Source organism: Wasmannia auropunctata, unplaced genomic scaffold (assembly GCF_000956235.1).
Source record: "Wasmannia auropunctata unplaced genomic scaffold, wasmannia.A_1.0 LD335556.1, whole genome shotgun sequence".
NCBI lineage: Eukaryota > Metazoa > Arthropoda > Insecta > Hymenoptera > Formicidae > Wasmannia > Wasmannia auropunctata.
The window spans coordinates 607,418-629,213 of NW_012027334.1; the positions used below are offsets into that span (position 1 = coordinate 607,418).

Below are 21,796 nucleotides of genomic sequence, written 5' to 3' on the forward strand. Positions count from 1 at the left end.
AATTAACGTTCATTTTAGTAACGGAATGAAATCGACGATATTTTCGAGAGAGATTTTCTTAATAGAGAAACATCGTATAACAGTGCCAAAAAAAACTTTAATCACTTTGCGCGATATGCGAGATGAGCTAAATGTAAATTTTAAAGTTATATATATATATATATATTTCTCTATCTCTTCTATTTTTATGTGCAAAGAAATGCGCGCGCATATAAATATTACATAATATTTACGTGTATCATCTGACAATTCGGAGAATTTTTTGAAAATCTCCGTGATGTATTTTTGCGAGGCATGAGAGGAGACATTTTTCAAATTTCAGATATCGCCGGCGGTTACCTGTGCTTTATCGTCAGCATTCTGGGGATCGGCGTTGTTACGGCGATAATCGGCGACGTTGCCTCGTATTTCGGTTGCACTCTGGGCATCAAGGATTCAGTCACCGCGATAGTATTCGTCGCCCTCGGTACCAGCATTCCCGGTGAGTATCCAAAAATCTGAGGCCAACGTATCGGGCGGGCGAACGGTATTTTGCGAGAGGGAGCGAGCGGAGTATTAGAAGAGAGATGCGACCCCAACATGTCCCTCGATCCCACGTTATATAGTTTACCTTCCGCATTTCGCATTGATCGCATTCCACTTACGACGTCTACCGTATTACGACAGGGGAGGCTTTTCGGGGGGGGATTAAGCGAGGAGGAGAGCAATGATAATTTATCGCACTTTGGTCTTTGTGCGCCCGGCGAATAATGGCTGCCGACGCGCTGCCTATGTTCTTTCCGTATACCGGATGGAACGCGTTTGACACCGCCGATGAAACTCGTGGATTCGAGTTAAACTTTCTCGTCCGTCCATCCATCCGTCCGTTCCATGCGCCACCGCCGGAGGGTCCCGCGGGTCCCGTTGAAAAATTTCATTGTAAAATTGCGATATTGCGAATATACGTCGCGCGAACATTAAAACCGCGTCGCGGTCGTAAAATTGCCGGGCAACATTAAAGGGTTCGCCTTTAGGAGACTTACGCGCACACACAACGTTGCGGTGCGCAATATATTTACGTTAAGGGATTACGTACATTTTCAGGGAGGCCAAAAAATACAGCAATCTTCTCCGCCTTTTCTCTGAAATGCAAGAAATTAAACGCGATGGCGCGCGCGGAAGAAAATAATACATTACAAAAACCTTATTCCGTCTCTTGCGTTACAAGCTTCCAATGTTTATACCGTTACAATGTTAACCGTGTTTTCATCTCTTCGTTTCTACAACATTTTTTCGCGCTGCAACATTGCATTGTAATTTACAAGATATTGCATCTCGTTGCTGCATTCTAATTAAAATGTTCCATGTTGGAGTTTTTCAAACACTTCAGATTCCAAAATATTTCTTTTTTTTTATATTTAAAACCGGACGAGAGAAAGAGCAATAATTTTATTAAAAAATACAATTTTTAATAACGTTTTTAAAAGATACAATTTAATAACTGTAGTTGAAGATTCATCATGCTTTATTGCATCAACAATTGATGAAAGCATACACGTTTACGAAAATCAATTGCATAAAAAATCTTCAGAAGCAATTATGGCCTGACCTTTGTCTTCTATTTTTATACGCGTAAAATTCACGACGCGAGGGCATTTAATAAATCACTTGAGTGGGCGTTATCAAAAGCTATTAAAAGCGTAACGACAGGCCGCGTCATTTCGAGTTTCTGGGTCAATAGGTTACGTCCAAAATTTACATCTAAAACAGCGCTGTGGCTCGAAATTGATTATCCCAAATATGTCCATAAAATCTTAATGTTCAGTGAACGTGTTGCAGCTATGCTCCATTTCGATGCAGAAGGGAAACACACTTCTGCCCTGTAATATTAATTATTGTTTTAACTTATACACGGTAAAAATATCCCAACGTTTCTTTGTTACAAATTCGTGTTTCATAAATAAAAATACGGCATGGATTTTACGTCGTGGGGCAGCGAGGATAGGTTTTAAACGTATAACTTTGTTTTCACCGTAACGCACGTCCGCGGAATATGAAACGTTACTTTTTGTCGGAAACAACTGAGCACGCAGAAAATTTCAATAAATATTTATTATGAGATGTCTTTTAGATATTAAAATATTTTAACACTTTCGGAGACTTCAATAAGTTTTATGAAATGTTTATCCATATTTTAATATTGTTATTTATAAAATTTCTCATAAAGATCGATCCTCCAATTTTTATTCTTTTCTTCTCCCTGAAAATATAATATAAATAATACCAGCTTTCTCTCTCTCTCTCTCTCTCTCTCTCTCTCTCTCTCTCTCTCTCTAAACAGAGAATACGCATTCCGAAATTGTGTTTGTCCTTAAAATGCCAAGTCTCACATCGACTGAATATCGATGAGATTTGCATGATGCACGGCTTCTTGGCTGGATTACTTAAGGCCACTGTGCTTTCCTTCTATACTGTGTTTCTTCCCTCTCTTAGAAACTTTACAGGAAACTTTCTTCTCCCAGAACCCCATCAATATTTATGCCGGAGGATACCTCCGATCTCCCAAAGTACCGCTCACCGAGATCGGTTTGGCGATTTTTCTCGCTGTATCACCAGCAAAAGAAAACGCAAGAAGGGATTTATTTAGACTAATTATTTAGAGTGTCCCAGAATTGCCTACAACATGGTAATCAAGAAACATTCTCCTGTTGCGTTAAATCACGCGTGGCAAATAGCGAGGCAAACCGCATATCTGTATGCATATAGATATGCTCATTATTTCACGTCAATCTGTTTATATGCAATTAATCCTATAATTTTTATTAATATATGTATGTAATTCTATTACACTTTTAAAAATGTATTCATTTTTACTTTAATATTGAGGAACGTTCGACAAACCTAAATCTTCTATTTCTTTTTAATGCTATATTGGATACAAAATCTCAATAATCAATGTTCATTTGGAAGATGTTTATCGGCTAATTTGCCTCAAATCGACCCGTTCTAATTGCTGATTGATCGTTGGTAATAGATTATGAGATTTTTAATTATCGATTTGATAATTAATCGTTAATTAATTTACCGATTAATTACTAAAAGCAAAATATTAAGTACAATTAATTACTGTCTTATGCTAATGCGAGAGTAAGGTTGACTATCATTCACAGTGGATGAATTATGCCGAGCGTCACTACTGCAGTAGTAATGTAATACCAAAGGCATACACTTGACGTAAGCCCTGCGTAAACAATCGTCCTCGCTGTAATGACTAATTAATTATTGTATTGTTGGTACGTATACAACGGCAGGAATACAGAATAGTTAGCGACGCGAACAGAGGACGAAAAACCACTAGAGAATGCAGCAACGAATCTAAATCTACGGATATAATATATAATTTTTATAATAACGAGAAAATTTTATTTTATAAAAATCTCGCTTGTCTCTCGATTATCAAAATTCTCAAGTAAATATTTTATCGGGTGTACGAACTTTCCCGACGAGTCTTCACAGACGATTTTCATCCACGTCCGCCGTACCGTATCAACGTACACCCGTGTACCGTGTTCAATTTAGAAATCGTCGTATTTACCGCGGCGCGCGAATTTCTCGAGCGCGCGCGTTTTACCATTGTTGTTATCGAGCACACACGGTGTCTCGCGTCATATGCCCTCGGCAACTACCCGGAATTTTCTTACCCTTGCTGTGCGACAACGACGACGTATATGAGCGCTCGCGTTCTCTCGCATTGCACTGCAGCAGCCTGCCGCGCTCAACTCTCCGCGCGACCGAACTTACACCGCCGTAAACTGCAAACTGGTACAAAGCCGCATATTCCAGGCCATTACCGCAAATCGCGTCCTGCGGCACAACCGGGCTTTAAGTGCACGTTGACGACCTTTGATTCTCCCGGCGGAATGCGAGCACTAAAAACCTCCCGCTTTTGTTACTTGCGCGCGCGGGGCGGACACACGCGCGACACATGTATGCTACGCGGTATGCCGCGCGACGTGTGAAAATCACGGTTTTATAACTCTCGGCGTAACGGCCGCGAGTGAAGCGTTAAACTTGCGGGTAAATAAAAAGCGATATCGGTTAAATTGCAACCTTGGGCACCGCCAACCTTGACCATTCGGCGGAAAAATGTATTTTTAAGAACGGACTGAATGAAAAACGCACGCGACGCTTCGACCGTTGAAAATTTGCTTATTTATATATAATTTCATGTCTGGGAAACTGTAAAATTGACAAGTTTTTAATTCCTTTATAGCTCCTACGTAAAATATTTACCACCGCATATTTAAATATGTACCAACTCTCTGTTGAAAATATTAAAATGTCAAACTATTTCATAAAGGAGAGAAGAGAAGTGCGTGATATAAAATTTGAAGTATTTTAATTTTTTTTTTGGTGAGAAATTACTTTTCTTTTCGGTACTACAAGTTAAGAAATAAATCATTGGTCATTTCATTAAAAATATAAGAATAAATACAAATAATTTACAAAATAAGTAAAGCGTTGAGAAAAGAAACATTTATCTCTAATAGAAATATTCGAAATATTTTAAGTGCTTTATAAAATACGTATGTTACAGTGATCATTGTAACATTCAAACGGCATTCTAATAAATCACGTCGCCTCGTTGCTCACGCCCTAATAGCTCCGTGCGATCTCGTCAAAGTGACAAAGACTCCGAATTATTTCAGACACGTTCGCGAGCAAGGTGGCCGCTTGCCAGGACAAGTATGCCGACGCGAGTGTGGGCAATGTGACTGGAAGTAACGCGGTAAACGTCTTCCTGGGAATCGGCGTCGCGTGGAGTATCGCCGCCATTTACCGTGCTTGCCACAACGAGCAGTTCTATGTCAAACCTGGCAAGTAAGTAACAAAGGCAATTACGAGCATCCGGCGTGCATAAAAGTGCACGATTCCAGGTGAACAACTTACCTTCGAATTTAAAGCATGGTGGTACCCGAAGACCAAGGTGATTACCAAGGTGATCAGGCGTTTAAAACATATTTTTCTTAAAACACGACAGATAATAAATAATTATTCTTTTATGTAGGTACATTATTTTTTTTATTATACATTCAGAGAAAAAGACACATAATTATAAAGGTGACAACTATACAAATTTTTATATGCAGAATTAATGTACCTACAGTTGAATAAATTTTGTTATAGATTACTATAATCAATTAAATAGTTTATTCAACTACGTATATTAATTTTGCATACAAAACTTGGATAGTTGTTATCTTCATTAATTATTTCAACATCTTAATAAATTATTTTAATAATTTTTATTATAATAATTGCCATTACAAAATGGTTTATTCAATTATGTACATTAATTTTGTATATAAGACCTGCATAGTTGTCACTTTTATTAATTGCCATCGCTATGTCCTTTATTAGTTGCTACTATTTTTTTTTTCTAAATGTATATGTAATAATATTTTTTATTATGCACATAAAACTGATATTGATATATCGCACGGTTTATTTCGTACATCAAGCGAAAATTACGCCGGTATTTCTGGAGATATATCACTGAACATTTATTTCTCGTTACTCGGCCGTTATCTAGTAAATAAAAAGATATATTTGCGTACGTGTGTAAACGCGTGTATTTATGTCAGTTAAGTTAGCAAGAAAATTGGTTTTCGATTAGTGAGTCATAAGCCCGTGACGCGTACACGAGCGCGTTTTCACGGCTGTAGTTCGGAATTGTGCGAACGGCATATCGTATATACCACGGTGACACGAGCACACGTTACGTCAGATTAAGTAAAGCATGACCTCGATAACCGCAAGCATTATTTCCCATTTACGATCTCGTTCGTGAAACTATTTCTAAGATATTTGGTCGAGAAGCACGGCGAAGAAGCAACTTGGCCGACGTACGTCGTCCTTGCGCGATATGGCGACAGTTAACGCGACCGCCATTGTGTTCCGTGTTATGAAATTGCCGTTTGTGAAATTTCGAAAAGGAATTACCCGAGAAATTGGCTATTTATTTGCGTCAACGGACATAATAGACACGTGATATTGAAGCGAAATCGGCACTGCCTCTGGATTATTTGCATATTAATATGAAGAGAATGACTACAGTTCCTTATTTTTTAACATTATTTTTGTGGTCATTATTTTATCGTCGCGAATATAATACTGTTAGGAATCTTAGAAAACTGTTAAAAAGTCCCTACCTTATGGTGTACGATTTTTTTTACGCCGTAACGTTGACATCGCATCCTATTTCGCGAGGATTTCAACGGATTGCCCGACCGCGGAATGAAGCGGTGTACCCTGGCCTCGTATATCGGATGATGTTGGGTGTTTCCCGGGCGAGGACACGCTACAGTACACCGTGTTGCACCGTGTACAATACTTGTTGGGACGATTTGAAACTCTAGGCTTAGTTTCTGGGTGTGCATTACAAACTTAGACGAGTGCATTACTTACCAGAGCGTATTACAGTTCCCTTTTGTTTATATGAGAGTAGTCATTACTATAAAATATATTATTTTTATTATACATTATTTAATATTTACAGTACTGTATTAGTTAATAATAAAAATCGACATACATAAAATAAATATTAATAATATTAATGTAATTATTAAAAAAATAGATTTCTATATTAAAAAGTGAGTACAATTCACATGTTATACATATCAAATTATATATATTAAATTCTAGCGTTGAAGAGAATGATTCTCTTATTTTTATATTAGGAAATATTTCTTTTGGAATAAGATTAGCGGCAATGTTTTTGCCTTGAAATTAGAAAATAACGACAATTTGTTAAGAATAACAGATCAACCTGATTGTGTACAGGCGTGTCTTTAAGATGTATAGACACAGGTGATATTATAATGGCCGCGATCGAATTCGCAAGTGCTCAGCCGTCGATTGACTTTCAACGATATAGTTTCGACATCGCCGATTGGAATTGGAAATGAATCTGCGGTTGCATTGGAAAAGTTTTCTGTCATTTATTTTCAGAGCGAGAAATTTCGGCGAAACACTAGTTCAAAATTTTCAAAAATTTAGCAAGAAGATGGAAAGAAAATATCTTCTGCTTTCTTTGCTAGGTTTTTAAAAATTTGATTTTATATAAATTTAATAAATATAAGTACAGCGCACAGATATATATTAAAAAAAAAAACATTTAAACGATTAATCGAAGTACTTCAATTTTCAGAAATTTCTGCCTTCAAGTGACATCATTGTTTCAAAAAGAGATTTAAATGATCGTCGTAAAAGAGTTCAACGCTTAATTTCACAGTTGGTTGCACGCGTCTCTTTATGCAAAAAAGATCTTTATGCAATCTTACTGTTGCTTCCTCCGTGTATTACACAACTACATCCGGATGCCTTTCTTTCCATGGCGCAGCTTGGCCTTCTCCGTCACCCTATTCTGCAGCGAGGCGTGCTTCGTGATCGTGGTGCTGCTGGTGAGACGAGTGAAGTCGATCGGCGGCGAACTGGGCGGACCTTTTATACCGAAGCTCGTCACGTCCGTGTTCCTGTTCTCTCTCTGGCTGCTCTACCTCATCATGTCCACCCTTGAGGCCTACGGCGTGATCCAGGGTTTCTAAACCAAGGCCAATGCGACGCCATTACGTCGGCCTATCCACTGCGTATATCTTAGCTCTGGCGTCCGCCAAGGCACGTGCTCAACGAAACTATTAACCGGTAAAGATCTCTAATTCACTTTTAATCGCAGCTCTGTTTTCGCCGTACAGTATACGTGCGTTATACCGTGTCCCTTTTTATAAAAATTGAAAACCCATTATACCTCACTTAAATAATTAAATATTTATATCAATGTTTTACATTACTGCAGTCTATTAAAATTATATGAATTATATTCAGTTTAAGTTGTTTAAGATGTCCATTTATTGTATGAAATTGGAACAACAGTGTCAGCTGTTATAAAAGGTCTGATTCAATTATACTTTCATTATGAAAAGAGGAATCGACAATTACGCTTCTTCATTTTTTTTTTAACGACTGCTAATCAGTCGTTTTTTACGACAGAGCTGTGTGAATGCCGTCAGAACAATAGCAAAAGAGTATATAGAAGACAGAAGCAATTAGATGATTACAACGTTTTTGGAAAAATTAATTAACCCTTCAATAAAAGTACAAAAGTTCCTCACCATCCGATATTTAATCCGTTATACCTTCTATTTCAATTTAATAATTATTACCCACTCTTAATTCATTATCTTGATTGTATTTTAATTTGATTTAACTGTGCTTTTCCTAGCGTTTTATTTCTTAATTGCTCATACAATTCCTAATTCCTCGAATTTTCCCCATCCATGTAGGTCCGTTCGGTCTTTCGCTTTAAACGATCCTAATTTTGATTGCAGGACACAGATGCGGTATCGGAACGATACGATTTCGCGAAGAACGAACTCTAATTGTGCCGGGAACTCACATAAGTTCATCCTCTGAGACGATTAACAACGAACACGTTCGCGTGACGTATTAAATGGATATGTGTATGTATGTGTATGCATGTATAGGTATTCTGAGAACATGGGGAGCGTGCTTATAGCGAGCGTGTCAAAGGGAGAAGAAAGCGAATCGATGGAGGGAAGGACGGACACGGAGAAAAAGGGAAGGAAAGAAGCATAGAACCGAGAAGAGAAAAATGTGCGCGCGTGAGAAAAAGTGTGAGCTTGCCTTAAAAATAATTCAAAGGGAGAAATGAAGTAAGTGCGTTCTAGTCATGCCATATTCCCCGCTAAAAGAAAAAAAAAAGAGAGAAGATTTGGCTGTTATCAAAAAGTAAAAAAAAAGAAAAAAGGGAGAAAAGAAAAGAAAAAGGAGAAGAAATAGGTGGAAGAAAAACTATAGATAGTATACGTATGTACTGGTCGGTACGCGGGTACACACGCATATGTGTACATACTGTATTTATTTGTAATTCTAAGAAATACACACATAGGTTTCTATATGGTAATTACATAGGAGCGGATTGTATTGGAAAATTTCTTTTTTTTTCTCTGCGCGGACAACGGACGCGACGTCGGTAATTTTATATACATATATATATATATCTACGCGTACATATTGCTAAACAACACGTTACTTTTAACGGATGAGAGGGAGGGGGGAGGGGAAGGGAAGGGGGGGAAGAAACTTCGATGTCGGATCGATTGATGTCCGCGCGAGGGGAGATCTCGCGCGCAGGGAGGAGAGAAGAGTGTGCGCAAGCACGAATGAGCAGAAAAATGAGCGCGACAACTGTTGACACGGTTGTGCAATATACCAGCTCTGTGTCTGTCAGTGACTTTCCGTTCATTGCCATTTTGTAAATTTCTAACGAATTATTTCTGTATCCTGTATACCGGAAAAAATGGATATACGTGAAATTATCTAGAGATCCACTAGAAATACATTTTTCACACCTTAATCTCGTCAGCGTAATATATTTTAGTAATATACATATTAGATTTACTAAAGATTTTTCAACGAAAATCCTGCAGTACCAGGAGCAAAAGAGAAACGCGCGTCCAAAAGTTCGAAAAACAAAAAGACGAAACTGCGATTGATCGGTTATTGCATGACTGCATCGAATTTTTGTAATAGGATCGAAAAGAGAACATATAGTGCATTTTTATCGTTGCAAAAGAATTGCATAGCTACAAAAAAAAATGCATGTGGAGATCGCATGCTTGTGGAAACTAGTCGAGTTTTGACGCGACTGATTTTGATTGCTACTGATAAGGGTTGCCAGAAAAAGAGAGAAAGAGAGAGAGAGAGAAATTTTTTGTGTCTCTTCGTCTTTTTCGGATCCAGACGCAGAGCCTGTGTCACGAAATGAATAAATTGACGAACGGCTTTTGATGTTGGAGCGGAGTGATTACAGAGGCTCGTTCCAAAGTAGCAAAATTGCATTTTTAATAAAATTTTTTAACGAAAAGAGATTTCCTTCTTTTGATACGAATGCAAATATGAGGCAAAAGTTAAAGGATAATTTAAGTTTCAAGCCGGAAGGATGAGAGAGAGTGGCTAGTAGATGCAATAGAATCTAGACTCTTAGGCAATTCTGTTGACGATCGATAAACGTCTCTCAGCGTTTATTGTGAAATGTATTTATATCTTTTTTCGACGTTTAGAAATGGAAATTTTTTTTATAAGCGTGAACGTTTTCCTCATGTACTCACGTGTTCGTGGCCGTGTAGAGAGCAAAGTTTGCGCGACGCGTGCCACTCGGAATCGACGTGGATGGATATACATATATAATTTATAGGATGTTTTTAAGCAAGCACTTAATTACGTTGATTCACAGATCGTTTGTCGTCACAGCCGTTGATCAAAACCATTAATTTCCTCCCGTCGCGGCTCATTGGCTCTCTGAAAATGGCAGTATCAATTAAGGTGTGCATAATTAAGGCGGCGCACACCGCTCGTTTAATCTCAAAGTACCAATTAGAACCATGTATTAAAATTACGATGAACGACGTTATTAATTTCTTGAGCGTACAAAGTGGAAAATAAAAGTTTCATGTGACAAATTTTCTACGACTTTGGAAACTCTGATGACACGCGAACATCTAAAGAGATGTAAGAAAAAAAGAAAGAAAGTCGAAAAGATGTCTTGATAGAAGACCAAATGCGCCCATGTAACGTGTTCTAAAATCTTATAAAACATTTTTCTCTCGTGATTATTTCGCATATAGACGCTACCCGAGAGGGATTTCGAGATCGTCGTCAATCAGAGCAGCACAAATTGTTAGCAGACTTGATAACCGTCTTGCCAGCACAAGACCGCGTTATTGAATAACCAGCAGAAACATATTTACTGTTAAGAGTATATAGTTGTAGCGAAAGTGCGGCAGACGATAGACTAAAATTAGACTCATCTTCGCGAGTTGCATCGCGGCCTTCGTTCGAACGTAAATTACATTCGCCTTTAAAAAATTACAATGCGCGAAAAATCACCTTTCCTTTGCATATTCTAACGTCAGACGATTTGAATTCTCGTCCAAGCGATTAATTTCGTCTGCGAACATTCTTTCTGGATAAAAATTCAAATGTTTTGATGTTATAACGAGCGTCGTATCAGATTACGCAATGAAGAGTGAAGATTGGAAATTGAGGATTCGATCAATCAGGTGAAGTCAATTTTTGATCCGTTTCGCTTTGACTGGTCAAACTCTGATCTCCAATTCGCGATTCTCAATCTCCAAATTCGTAGTCTGATACGTATAGGCTTAATGGACGGAGAGGCGCGATTCTTCGCGGTGTGTTATTTTTGAAGGGGGGATGTCCTCGTCATCCTTGTGACGGATTATTGACCGAGACACTGCCTTTGATCGAGGGTCGCACTCGACGCGAGGCAACGGTTGTACAGCAGTTACATCAGACCCGACTACATTCGTTTAAACGTTATACGGAATGACTCCCGATACGATGTTGCTTAAAAGAAAAAAAAATCACATCGCATACTGAATTCGGAGTCAGAGGTACCGTATATCTTACGACCACGCAGCAATTGGAATTTTTACGTTTACCGCCATCGTTAAATACGAATCTCGATTATGGAGATTTTTTAAGTATATACGTCCGAACAGGCGTCCGTTTCTAGCGGTGTTCCATGAACACACGAGAGCGCAGAGAAAAATACCTCACGAGAGCGACGTGATTTGGATATTGTTGTTGGCATTTTATAACGTTAACCAGCTTTTGTAACGTTAGAGGAATGAAATTGTTTTCCATTCCCCTCGCCCTCACCCCCGACGAGTTTGTCCGTTGTCGTGATCCCGAGAGACGAGGATCACGAGGACGTGGAAGTGACACACATACACGCGGTGTTGCTTCGAGGGTGACGTTGTATCTTGAATGAAACTTACGGGCCGCCTACTCGCGGCACTCGTGTACAAATTCTATAACAGCTATACACCTGTTTGTTCCTATATATACGAGAGGAGTGTCAACCTAACTTATACAGAAGGGACGTATTAATGACTGCTGCTCACAGTATTATCGAAAGCGCGCGCGCGCGCGGTGAGATGAGCAATCGCGGACGAGCCATACACCCATCTCGTCGTCGGGTCGACGACTGCACTAATGGCGATTAGTGCCAATCCTGGTTCTCGCAACCTAACACTGCGTTATAAAATAAAATAAAATAAAAAAAAGAAACTAGTCGATCGAGAAAGAAATAGGGAGCGAATCGTTATTTTCGGACTTTCGCTTAACGACTGGAAGCGTACTTCTGCTCATTTGCTCGCGATAGGATTCTCTTGTTCTCTCTTTCTTTCCCCCCTTCTTGTCCTCCTTTACCTCCTTTGCTTCTTCTTCTTCTTCCACTCTTCTTGTTCTTCTTCTTCTTTTCTCTCTCGCTCTTTCTCTCTCTCTCTTTTCCTTCCTTCCTCTCCAGTCATATTGGATTATGACATCAAATAAAAGATTATGTATTGAATTTTCTTGCGGTATGATGATATCGCACACATAAGATATGACATAAGAACGTACTTACGGGTGCCATATAAACATTACAAGAGACATTGGATTATTCCGCAAAATTTAAAGCTGTATGTATTTCATTGATGGCATCTGATATGCTATATTTATTACGCTTATATTATTTATATATGCTCTATAGGGTTTAAGTGACGTTAATCTACCGTGAGAATGCCATCATTTGTGTTTACTCGAGACAATGAATTATTTTCATATAATAAGTAGCTACAAATTACCTTCGCTTGTCAATTTTTTTTATTTTCCAGGTTTACTTTATTTTATACGTAGACGGGAACCCATTTATTTCGAGATACAGATACAGAAAAAGAATTTAATATGATCTTACGATTGTGATATCATAACCCAACATGTCTGCGGGATATAACGTGTCTAACCATTCTGTCAGATCTATTCAGAAACCGACATCGGTTTTTTCTTTTAAATAGATTTTGTATTAATAAATCTAGTGCATTCGTATTTTTTTTTTCTTAAAATATGAGATTTTTATGTCTTGGAAAAATTACTCTCGTTCGATCTGATCTACTTTAATGTAGCTGTCTGTCGTAAACACCGATGACAATTGATATTAAATCAAATAATTATAAATTAGTTTTGAGGTTGAAGATATTATGATATTATTGAGAAACTTCCATTAGAACAATGGTTTAGTCAATCTTATTATATTAATCATATTTTCGCTCAATATTTTCTGCAATAGTGTGTTAAATTAATTTATTTTTTATTATACAATAATTTATATACGTACTTATCATGCAGAAAGGATTCTCCAACAAGTATTTAAATGTATAATAAATTATTAATGTACGGCATATCAAAGTCTTTGAGGCGCATGAAACAATGTTCATAAACAAGGATTACATGTACTTGAACATTGCACATATTATACAAAAACACTTAAAACCAAAGTTAAATGTAGTCGTCGAATTAATATTTGAATTATTTTAAATTTATAAGCAACAGTATAATTTTTGATTAATTTTTTTTATGTTAACCTTACAATTATAAGAATAATTCAGGATTGGAATTAAAAAACTGAGACAAATAATTGATGCGGATTGCGACGTCACTAGAAGCATTTTGAAAGATATTTTTGTTAATTGTTCAAATACTATAGCGGCGTTAAATTTAGCATTTTTCTCTAGCTTGTTAATCTTGTCAATTATTTTTTTCATTTTTACATAGATAATTATAGTAATACAAATCATTATTTTACATAGTTTTTCCAGATTCCATTAACCCTCACTAAAAAGACATTTTATAATTTTTAGTAGTTGAAATCAGAGTTGACGCCGCCATAGTTATTAAACAAATTTAGCTTCCATTTTGCTTTCAAAAAATTTTGTTTGCTATATCTCAATATTATGTTTGGCGACTTCAGTTTAATAAATTTTTTTGAAATTATTAATGGTTTCTTTCTTTTTTATGTTCCTACTGACAAATTTCCTTTATGTACTTTTATTGTTCCTATTGACTTAATAATCACCGATGACATTAAATCTATGTTAAATCGATAAAAAAGAGCTTTACGATATGATTTAAAAAAAATAAAAAACGTTTGGAGTAAAATTAAATTAAGCTCGCCGATTACAGCTTTATTACAAATACAAAATACTAAAACAATTCTTACAAAGATATATGTAGAAAATGCAGTTAAAAGAGGATTCTGAAAGAGAGAAGAAAAGGCAACTGAAAAAAAATGAGCAGGAGAAAGAGATGAGAGATGCTTAATTTAATGTTAACCAAATATTATATAATAAATTTAATGGCAAAAAATAATTTATTCCTCATCCTAAAGTGAGTCAGACGCAGTTATATTGATTACAAAATTGTTTTAGTACGCTTACCTTATTTTTTTATTGTATACAATAAAAACTGACCGCTTTTGTTTCTATAGATCTATCAAACTCGGAAACTAATCTCAAAAGACGAAAAGTCTAACGTGTAGCCACCTAGAAAGAAAAATAATAAACGCTTATTATAAAAAAAAAATGAGGGTAACAGGCACATAGATATTTTATTAATCTCGACAATTTGCGATAGTTGTATTATAAATATTTATACGTACAGTAGGGCGTATGTTATACACACACAGAGGCACTCAATAGCAAAGCGTTCAAGTGATAAAATAATAAACGGGATTCCGAGCGTGTCTGCGGATCTTCGTCGCACGGCTGCACGGCCGATCGAACGCTGTTCAACGAACGCGAGAAAGTTCCGGCTATCCGGCAGCCAATATTAATCTATGAGTAAGCTCGGCTGAGATGCACGAGGATTCGGATATTCCGACAGAGCATTCGGAATGCGTAGTATATACGTCGGAGAGAGAGAAAAAGAGAAAGAGAGAGAGAGAATAAGAAACCGTCCGTCTCTTTTAATCTCTTTAAAGGTAAGGTCCCGAAAGAATTCTCACTATTTCCGCGACGATTGATTGCCAGATAGAGATAAAACCAATCCGCCCCGTGTTCTGTTTCCTTAATTAATGCCGAGCGAATTGCGTGGGCTGTGCGGCGCGCGTTTCACGTGATACAGATATCAAAAGGCAAAGATATCGTCGCGCCCTTGTTTTTTTCTTCCCCCCCCCCTCGATAGAGAACTTTCCATTCGACGCGAGCTTGAACTCGAGGATTTTATCGCCGGCTCGTAGGCGCCAGAACCGGCGCGGCGAAGTGGACGCGAGCGAAGATAAAAAAAAAACGAGTGTAATCAAAAGTGCTACACGTACCTCAGCGTTCGTCGGTGCGTCGTCGACGAAGATTCCACCTTGATGTGCGATCTCTCTATATTTCCGTCTCTATTTCTTAGCTTTCTGCGTACTCGACCTTAACCGTTTACATCTACCTATTTATCCGATCTTCTCTTCGCTTCTCCTCCGCCGTTCTATTTCAACCCCCGCTCTCTTCTTCATCCCTCTCCACTTTCAAATATTTACCTCCCCCTCCGGTCAAAGGGTTCAGAACGAGAATGCAATAAATCCAAATACACATGAGACTGTTAAACATAAAGCGTTATATAACTTAAAGCGGACCTTCTAAAAAAAAAAAAAAACGTGGACTTTGCCGTTCTGAATTCTTACTTTTCCCAATTGTCTCTATAATATAAATTTTATGGTCAAATGAAAATTAATGACCTTCTTGTCATAATTGTTGAAGAATTATTATAAAAGACAGTTCCTTCAATTATATATATAGTTTAGTTTAATATTTAGACACGGATTCATACAAATTCGATGTGATCAAAGTGTTTGAACAGTTTGAAGTAAAAACAATTCCGAACGGTTTTCGCAGAGATACAGAATCGGCCAACTGCGCCGGTTTTTATTTGAAGTTCCTGTTCAGACAATTCTGATACAAAAGGAAAATTCGAATAAAAATAGAATATTTATAGGAAACAATTAGATTTTGTACGTTTTTTTTTTGCAATATTACATTTTATTTAGTACCGTTATATATTATATTTAAATAGACATTTGAATATATATCTTCAGACTAAAAAGGTCCAAACAATTTAAGTTATAATCACATAATCGAAGTTAATTTTATAATAAACAATTTTCAATTTTGTATAAAAAATTACGCATAAATCTATCAAATTTTACTAATTTTGCGACGAATAGGGAACAATAAAATATAACTAGACTTATGAAGTTTTGTTACTATCAGAAAATCATGAAATCATATAAATATATCAATAAATATATCAAGTGAAAGGATCAAATTATTTACCGATGGTTCGGCTCTTATTTTCACGCGGCAAATATATTGCTAAAGATATAATTTACAGCTTTGTTATCAAAATGTAACAATACATTTTACAACGGTTTCGTATCTGATTATGTCTTAATTGTGACTATATTTTGTGACGAAGTTACATTTACATTTTGTAACTTTGTTATTTAATATTCAAATTATTCTTTTCGTTCAAAATTACTTGGGAATGGCTTTTACAAGATAAAGATTATAACATAATATTACTGCAATTTAAACAAAAAAAACATATCTCATAATTAAAATATTCTATGACCTATATTATACGCTAGTATTCCATCATTTTATATTAAATTATTTTTGCCTTTTTTTTTAAAGCAATATATTTCGTAATATTTCATTTAATTTTTGTACCCCGTGTGTGAAAACTCGTTTCCATTAATTTTATTAAAATAATATTTGTCAATACATTTATAACTTTTTTCCCCTACAATATTTATTTTAAAAAATAGGTAAAATAATTTCCCTCCGTTTTAAATACTAAAATAACTTTAATCGTAATATAATATTGCATTAGAAACGTTTGAATAAAGTTAACACTTAAACGTCACTGACCTAAATATCAATACACAATTGAGATTTGTTAAACACTTATCCGCATTCCAACATTCTTTTCCCTTTGTAAATTTCCGATCCGAGCCGACTGATAACAGACCGAACGAATTTATTGCGCAACGTCGCGATAGCGCGCTTAGGTCTGGTTAGACGAGCAGAATATTCTATGTAGGTATCTATAAAGTATGTATATGTGACACGCTTTAAAGCCGTTGGTCCCACAAAAAGAATTCCCGAGCGCTATACGCACTTTGCATTCTGTGAGAATTTCCGGGGGAATTTCTCCTGTCACTCGTCGTTTCGATAGATAGCGATCGAAATTGAATAGAGATTCTTCGCGAGACGAAGTAACCAAGTATTCGAGAATTCACCAAAAACAATTGGACATATAAATAATTCACGAGTATCAAGAAGTTATGTGTCCCGCTCGGAGAAAAGAATTTATAAGAAGAATAACTTTTTTTGGATTTTAATTACAAACGACGATTAAATGTTAAATATCAAACTGTAAATAATATATATTTTTGCTGATCGCAAAGTTATTTGTGTGAATATATTACGATTTGATTCTGATAATTTTGACAATCATCCTGACTTAACAATCGTTTCTTAGCTATTTTCTTGCAGTAAGAAAACAGTGCGAAAATTACCCCGGTATAATCAATAACCTTGGAACCGAGAGGATTATTAAATATAGACTGGTAGAAGACATGGAATTTTGATACACCTAAAGATATGCTATTTAAATTTAATTACAGATAAAAAATTATATTATATGAATTACCTAAAAAGTTTTTTCGTTGTAATAACATTTGCAACGGCGGCTCGAATTGCTCCTGCGAAAAACGAGGTGATTTTCCTCGGTTGTTTCGAGGATTTATACATATATAAAGTAAACGAATGAAGTACATATGTGTATATGGTTTGAGTCATTTTCCCATGTAAGCCGCCAGAATTTTACGGGACTACAGACGGGCGTTCGCATTAATTACTTTCAAACTTTCTATTAGTTACTACTTCCCCTTTTGCCGAGACAAGGAGGAGGGAGGAAGAAGAGGGGGGGGGGATGAGATGTTCTCTCGCTATTTACATTTGCCATTTAATTGCGCGGCCGCTGCTTCAGCAGAAAGAGGCGAGTAAAGCAAGGGAAAAAGAAACATATATCAAAAATATATCATGCGTGTACAGTTTCGCGTGGTCACTTGTAAGTGTAAATATTGACGGCGAGCGTGCAAGGAGGAAAGTAATAATTAATAGAGAAAGTAACTTCTCTCTCGGAGGCCTGGCTGTACATCAATTTTCAATGCCTTATTCAAAATAGAAGACAGATTGTCATTACATGGCATGGCCAGCCCCGCCGATATTCGATATTCATATAAAACACCGATCACCAACCGTCTTATATATCAAAGGATGTTGCAATTCCAGCATTTTGAAAACAACGAATAAAATGGACCGTGTAGATAGGCACACACCGGTAGGACAGCTATATATGCGCCACTTTGATTAAGAGGCTGTTGGTTGTTTCATATATATTGTACGTTTTTTATACTCTTAGTTTTAATACACTTAGAGACTAGTTTTGTTAGAGATAGGTACGTGTTATTTACTTAAAAGGTTATATATATGCTATAAAAGTTATATATATATATTATATATAATATAATAATTATATATTAAGACATGTATGTCCGCCAAAAATAAAATTGACTTAGAAATATGTTTTACACACACACACACACACACACACACAAAATTATACATATACGTACATTCACACACTCGCCCCACACGCAAATATAATTCTACGTGAGTTATTCAGACTGGCCAATTTTACAAATTACATTATATCACGAGAACGTATTTTACGAATTACATTCTGTCGCGAGAACGTATGAAAGAGTCATGCAATTAGAAACAAAACTTTTATATGGATTGAAAGCTCATACATTGTTATACTGTTATACTATAATATAAAATCGTAATATATGTATATGATGTGACGTCACATTATCATATGTTAAAAATTTAATGAAAAGCATAGAGAAATTCTATTAGATAATAAATTAATAACAATTAAAGCTAACTATCTTTAGGTTAGATAACAACATACATTGATGTCTTTCAAATTATATAAAAATTCCGATTTTGAGATAACGATGAAAATGCTATTCATACGTTCTTGTGACACATTGCATAATAAATGTAGAATTGTAACGTATTTATATTAACTGTTATTGGATTTCGATCCATGTTAAACATTTTTTATCTCTGGCGCGATATTAAATCGGAATGATTCAAGTATTATCTTTGGGAGTGATCTAACGGATGATCAAATGATTTTCTATAAATAACCGATACAAATAAATTAACAATACTTTACTTATTAATACTTAGTTGTAGATTAATTACCAAAATTTATATTGATATAATCAGCGTTCGTGGAATCAAAATTGAATACGATACGCATAACAAGGACCAGTAGATACAGAACAAAAAAACACAACAGAAGTTCTGAAATAGAAGTTTAAGCATATGAATTGTTTGCACTCTTTGCTATTAAATATTGTATAAATATGATTTTAGAAGACGTTATATAAAAAGGAGTTACAAAATTATAAAAAATATTGAACGGGAGTGAAAGGGTGACAAAGGGAGGAGAGACGAGATGAGAAAGAGTCGAAAGAGAAAAATAGATAGTTATAATTATATAATAATGAGTAATAAGATCAATTAAAAAATTTGAATAACCAAAATATTATATTTACATATAATTTTTCAATAATTTTCAAACTTATAGACATCGGTTTTTAGTTTATTTGTGGTAAAATGTTATATGATATATATGTAAAATAATTACATTTTTCGATATTTCTAATAAATATTAAAATAATTTCTCAATATTTTTTCATGCGGATAATTTTACGATAATTTATTATTTTAAGCGCCAAGAAATTTTAATGAAGTATAGTAATTAAATAAATTAAGAGAGAAGGAACAAAAAAGAATCGTGTGTTACTTAAATTAAATAATAATATTGTGTAATTAAATATTAATTGTCTTTTGATTTGTTTTATTTTAGTGAGTGTACATTGTTACAAGTGTATATCAACAAAAGATGAAAAATGCAAAAAAGCATTGAAACATCGATGACTTAAGTGAAGTATTTCACATGACTGATCAAAACTATCAATTTTCTTATTATATTATACACTATTATAGTTTTCCAATACATAAAGTAGTTCTCACTTTGGTCCAATTAATTAGTCATTTGTCCACGCAAAAAAGATGACCAACAACCGACGGAAAAATTTTTCCATTCGGACCAAGGATTAATTGATGCATGATTGTGATTGCATATGAATTGTTGAATGTCATTCTTATCTCTCTAAAGCCGAGTATAAAGTTCTACTTGCAAATTTCGAAATTAAATGCAAAATGAAATTTCTGTATTTTTGTAATGTGTAATTATTTAATTAATTTAATTAAAAATTCTTGTTAAAAAATAAAATTTAATAAAGTTAAAAATCTTTAATAAAGATTTCTAATAATGTTTTTTTAAATTAGATATTTAAATTGCAATATTAAAAAAGAAATACTTTTAATTGATGATAAGATATTATTTAAAAACGTTTTTGAAAAAAAACGAATAAGACGAGTGTTTAATCCTTTTGTGTATAAAAAATAAAAGTAGATTTATCAAATATAAATATCTGTTCAAATGAGAGACGTATTAAGAAAAGTTAGAAAATTGTTTTATAAGTATAATTTACAAGAATTACGAGATCTTGCATAATTTTATACCTTTAGTTTCGTATTTCGTACATTGTCATATTTGGGGCTGGCCGCACTGTTTCTTAAGAACATTTCCGCGACAGTTTCTGCATTTTTCCGAAAATGTAGATTTTCTACATATTCTTCCCTTTCTCTTTCTTTCTTCGATTTCACTTTTTCCTTCTCTTGTAAACAGACAACACACACACACACACACATCGCATGGAACATATTACACATGACACGTAATGCATGTATGTATTCTATAATCTATATTCCATACTATCGTGTGAAGGATACCTCATACTCTATGCTATTGTTCAATCTATCATCCTATCTTTACTGTCTTTACATGTCTCTGACGTAAACGAATATTGTTAGCGAAACAAAAGTATTTATGACTATTGCTCCCGTGCAAAGGGGGGAGATCGAAAGTTGCGGAAACGAAGATATGAAAGATTTAGAGCCGGAATGGACCAATTTCATAAGATTTACTTTAAATATTACGTTGTTGTTAAAATATTAGTATCACACCGATACTAATGCTTTACTAGCACTCTCCGGTACGAATAGTATAATATTGATACTACTAGTAGTATCAACTAGTAGTAAGCTCTGTAGCAGCATTGATACCAATAATTGATATATGCATACATACTAGTACTTACTGACAATTACTTTAAAAGGATTACTTAATTTTACAAACGCATTACTATCGCTTTACTAGTAAAGTACTAGCATTCAAAGTATTATATATTAATAAACAGTTAAATATATTATTAATTTTTTATACTACAGTACAGTTTGATACATTTATACATTTTGGATTTTCCATTACAATTCTACTAGCATTTTCTATTAATATTTATTAAAATTTAACAACGCATATGCATGGAACTATATTCTGTTCACGAAATAAATCCTCAAGCAATATCTTTCTTATTCTATATATTACTCTCTCCATTCTTCATCTCTCTCTTCTTACTCTCTTTCTCTCTCTCTCTCTCTCTCTTCCTCTCTTCTTTCTGATTCTATCTTTCTTTTGTATCATCATACATGCTCGATGCAATATGCTGTTCTTGAATATCCTGTTGGTACTAGTATTTTACTAGTAATCATTAGAGTGCCAGGAGAGTCGAACATCTTGAAATTCATGGGCTTGGTCCAACTATGCTTTAAACTTTTCGTATATAATTGCGAAGTCCATCTCA

At 35.2% G+C, this 21,796-nt stretch overlaps 1 protein-coding gene across 3 annotated transcripts in view; it reads left to right on the forward strand.

Moving 5' to 3' along the window:
• LOC105456793 (sodium/calcium exchanger 2) overlaps positions 1 to 8,805 on the forward strand; it is a 62,058-nt gene extending 53,253 nt beyond the window's left edge. For all 3 annotated transcript variants that reach the window (XM_011701095.1, XM_011701096.1, XM_011701097.1), the window contains exons 6-9: positions 323 to 481; positions 4,689 to 4,860; positions 7,382 to 7,683; positions 8,367 to 8,805. In XM_011701095.1, coding sequence (XP_011699397.1) covers positions 323 to 481; positions 4,689 to 4,860; positions 7,382 to 7,586 — 536 coding nt within the window. In that variant the 3' untranslated portion in view covers positions 7,587 to 7,683; positions 8,367 to 8,805. The remainder of the gene's footprint in view (positions 1 to 322; positions 482 to 4,688; positions 4,861 to 7,381; positions 7,684 to 8,366) is intronic.
• Positions 8,806 to 21,796: the final 12,991 nt, after the last annotated feature.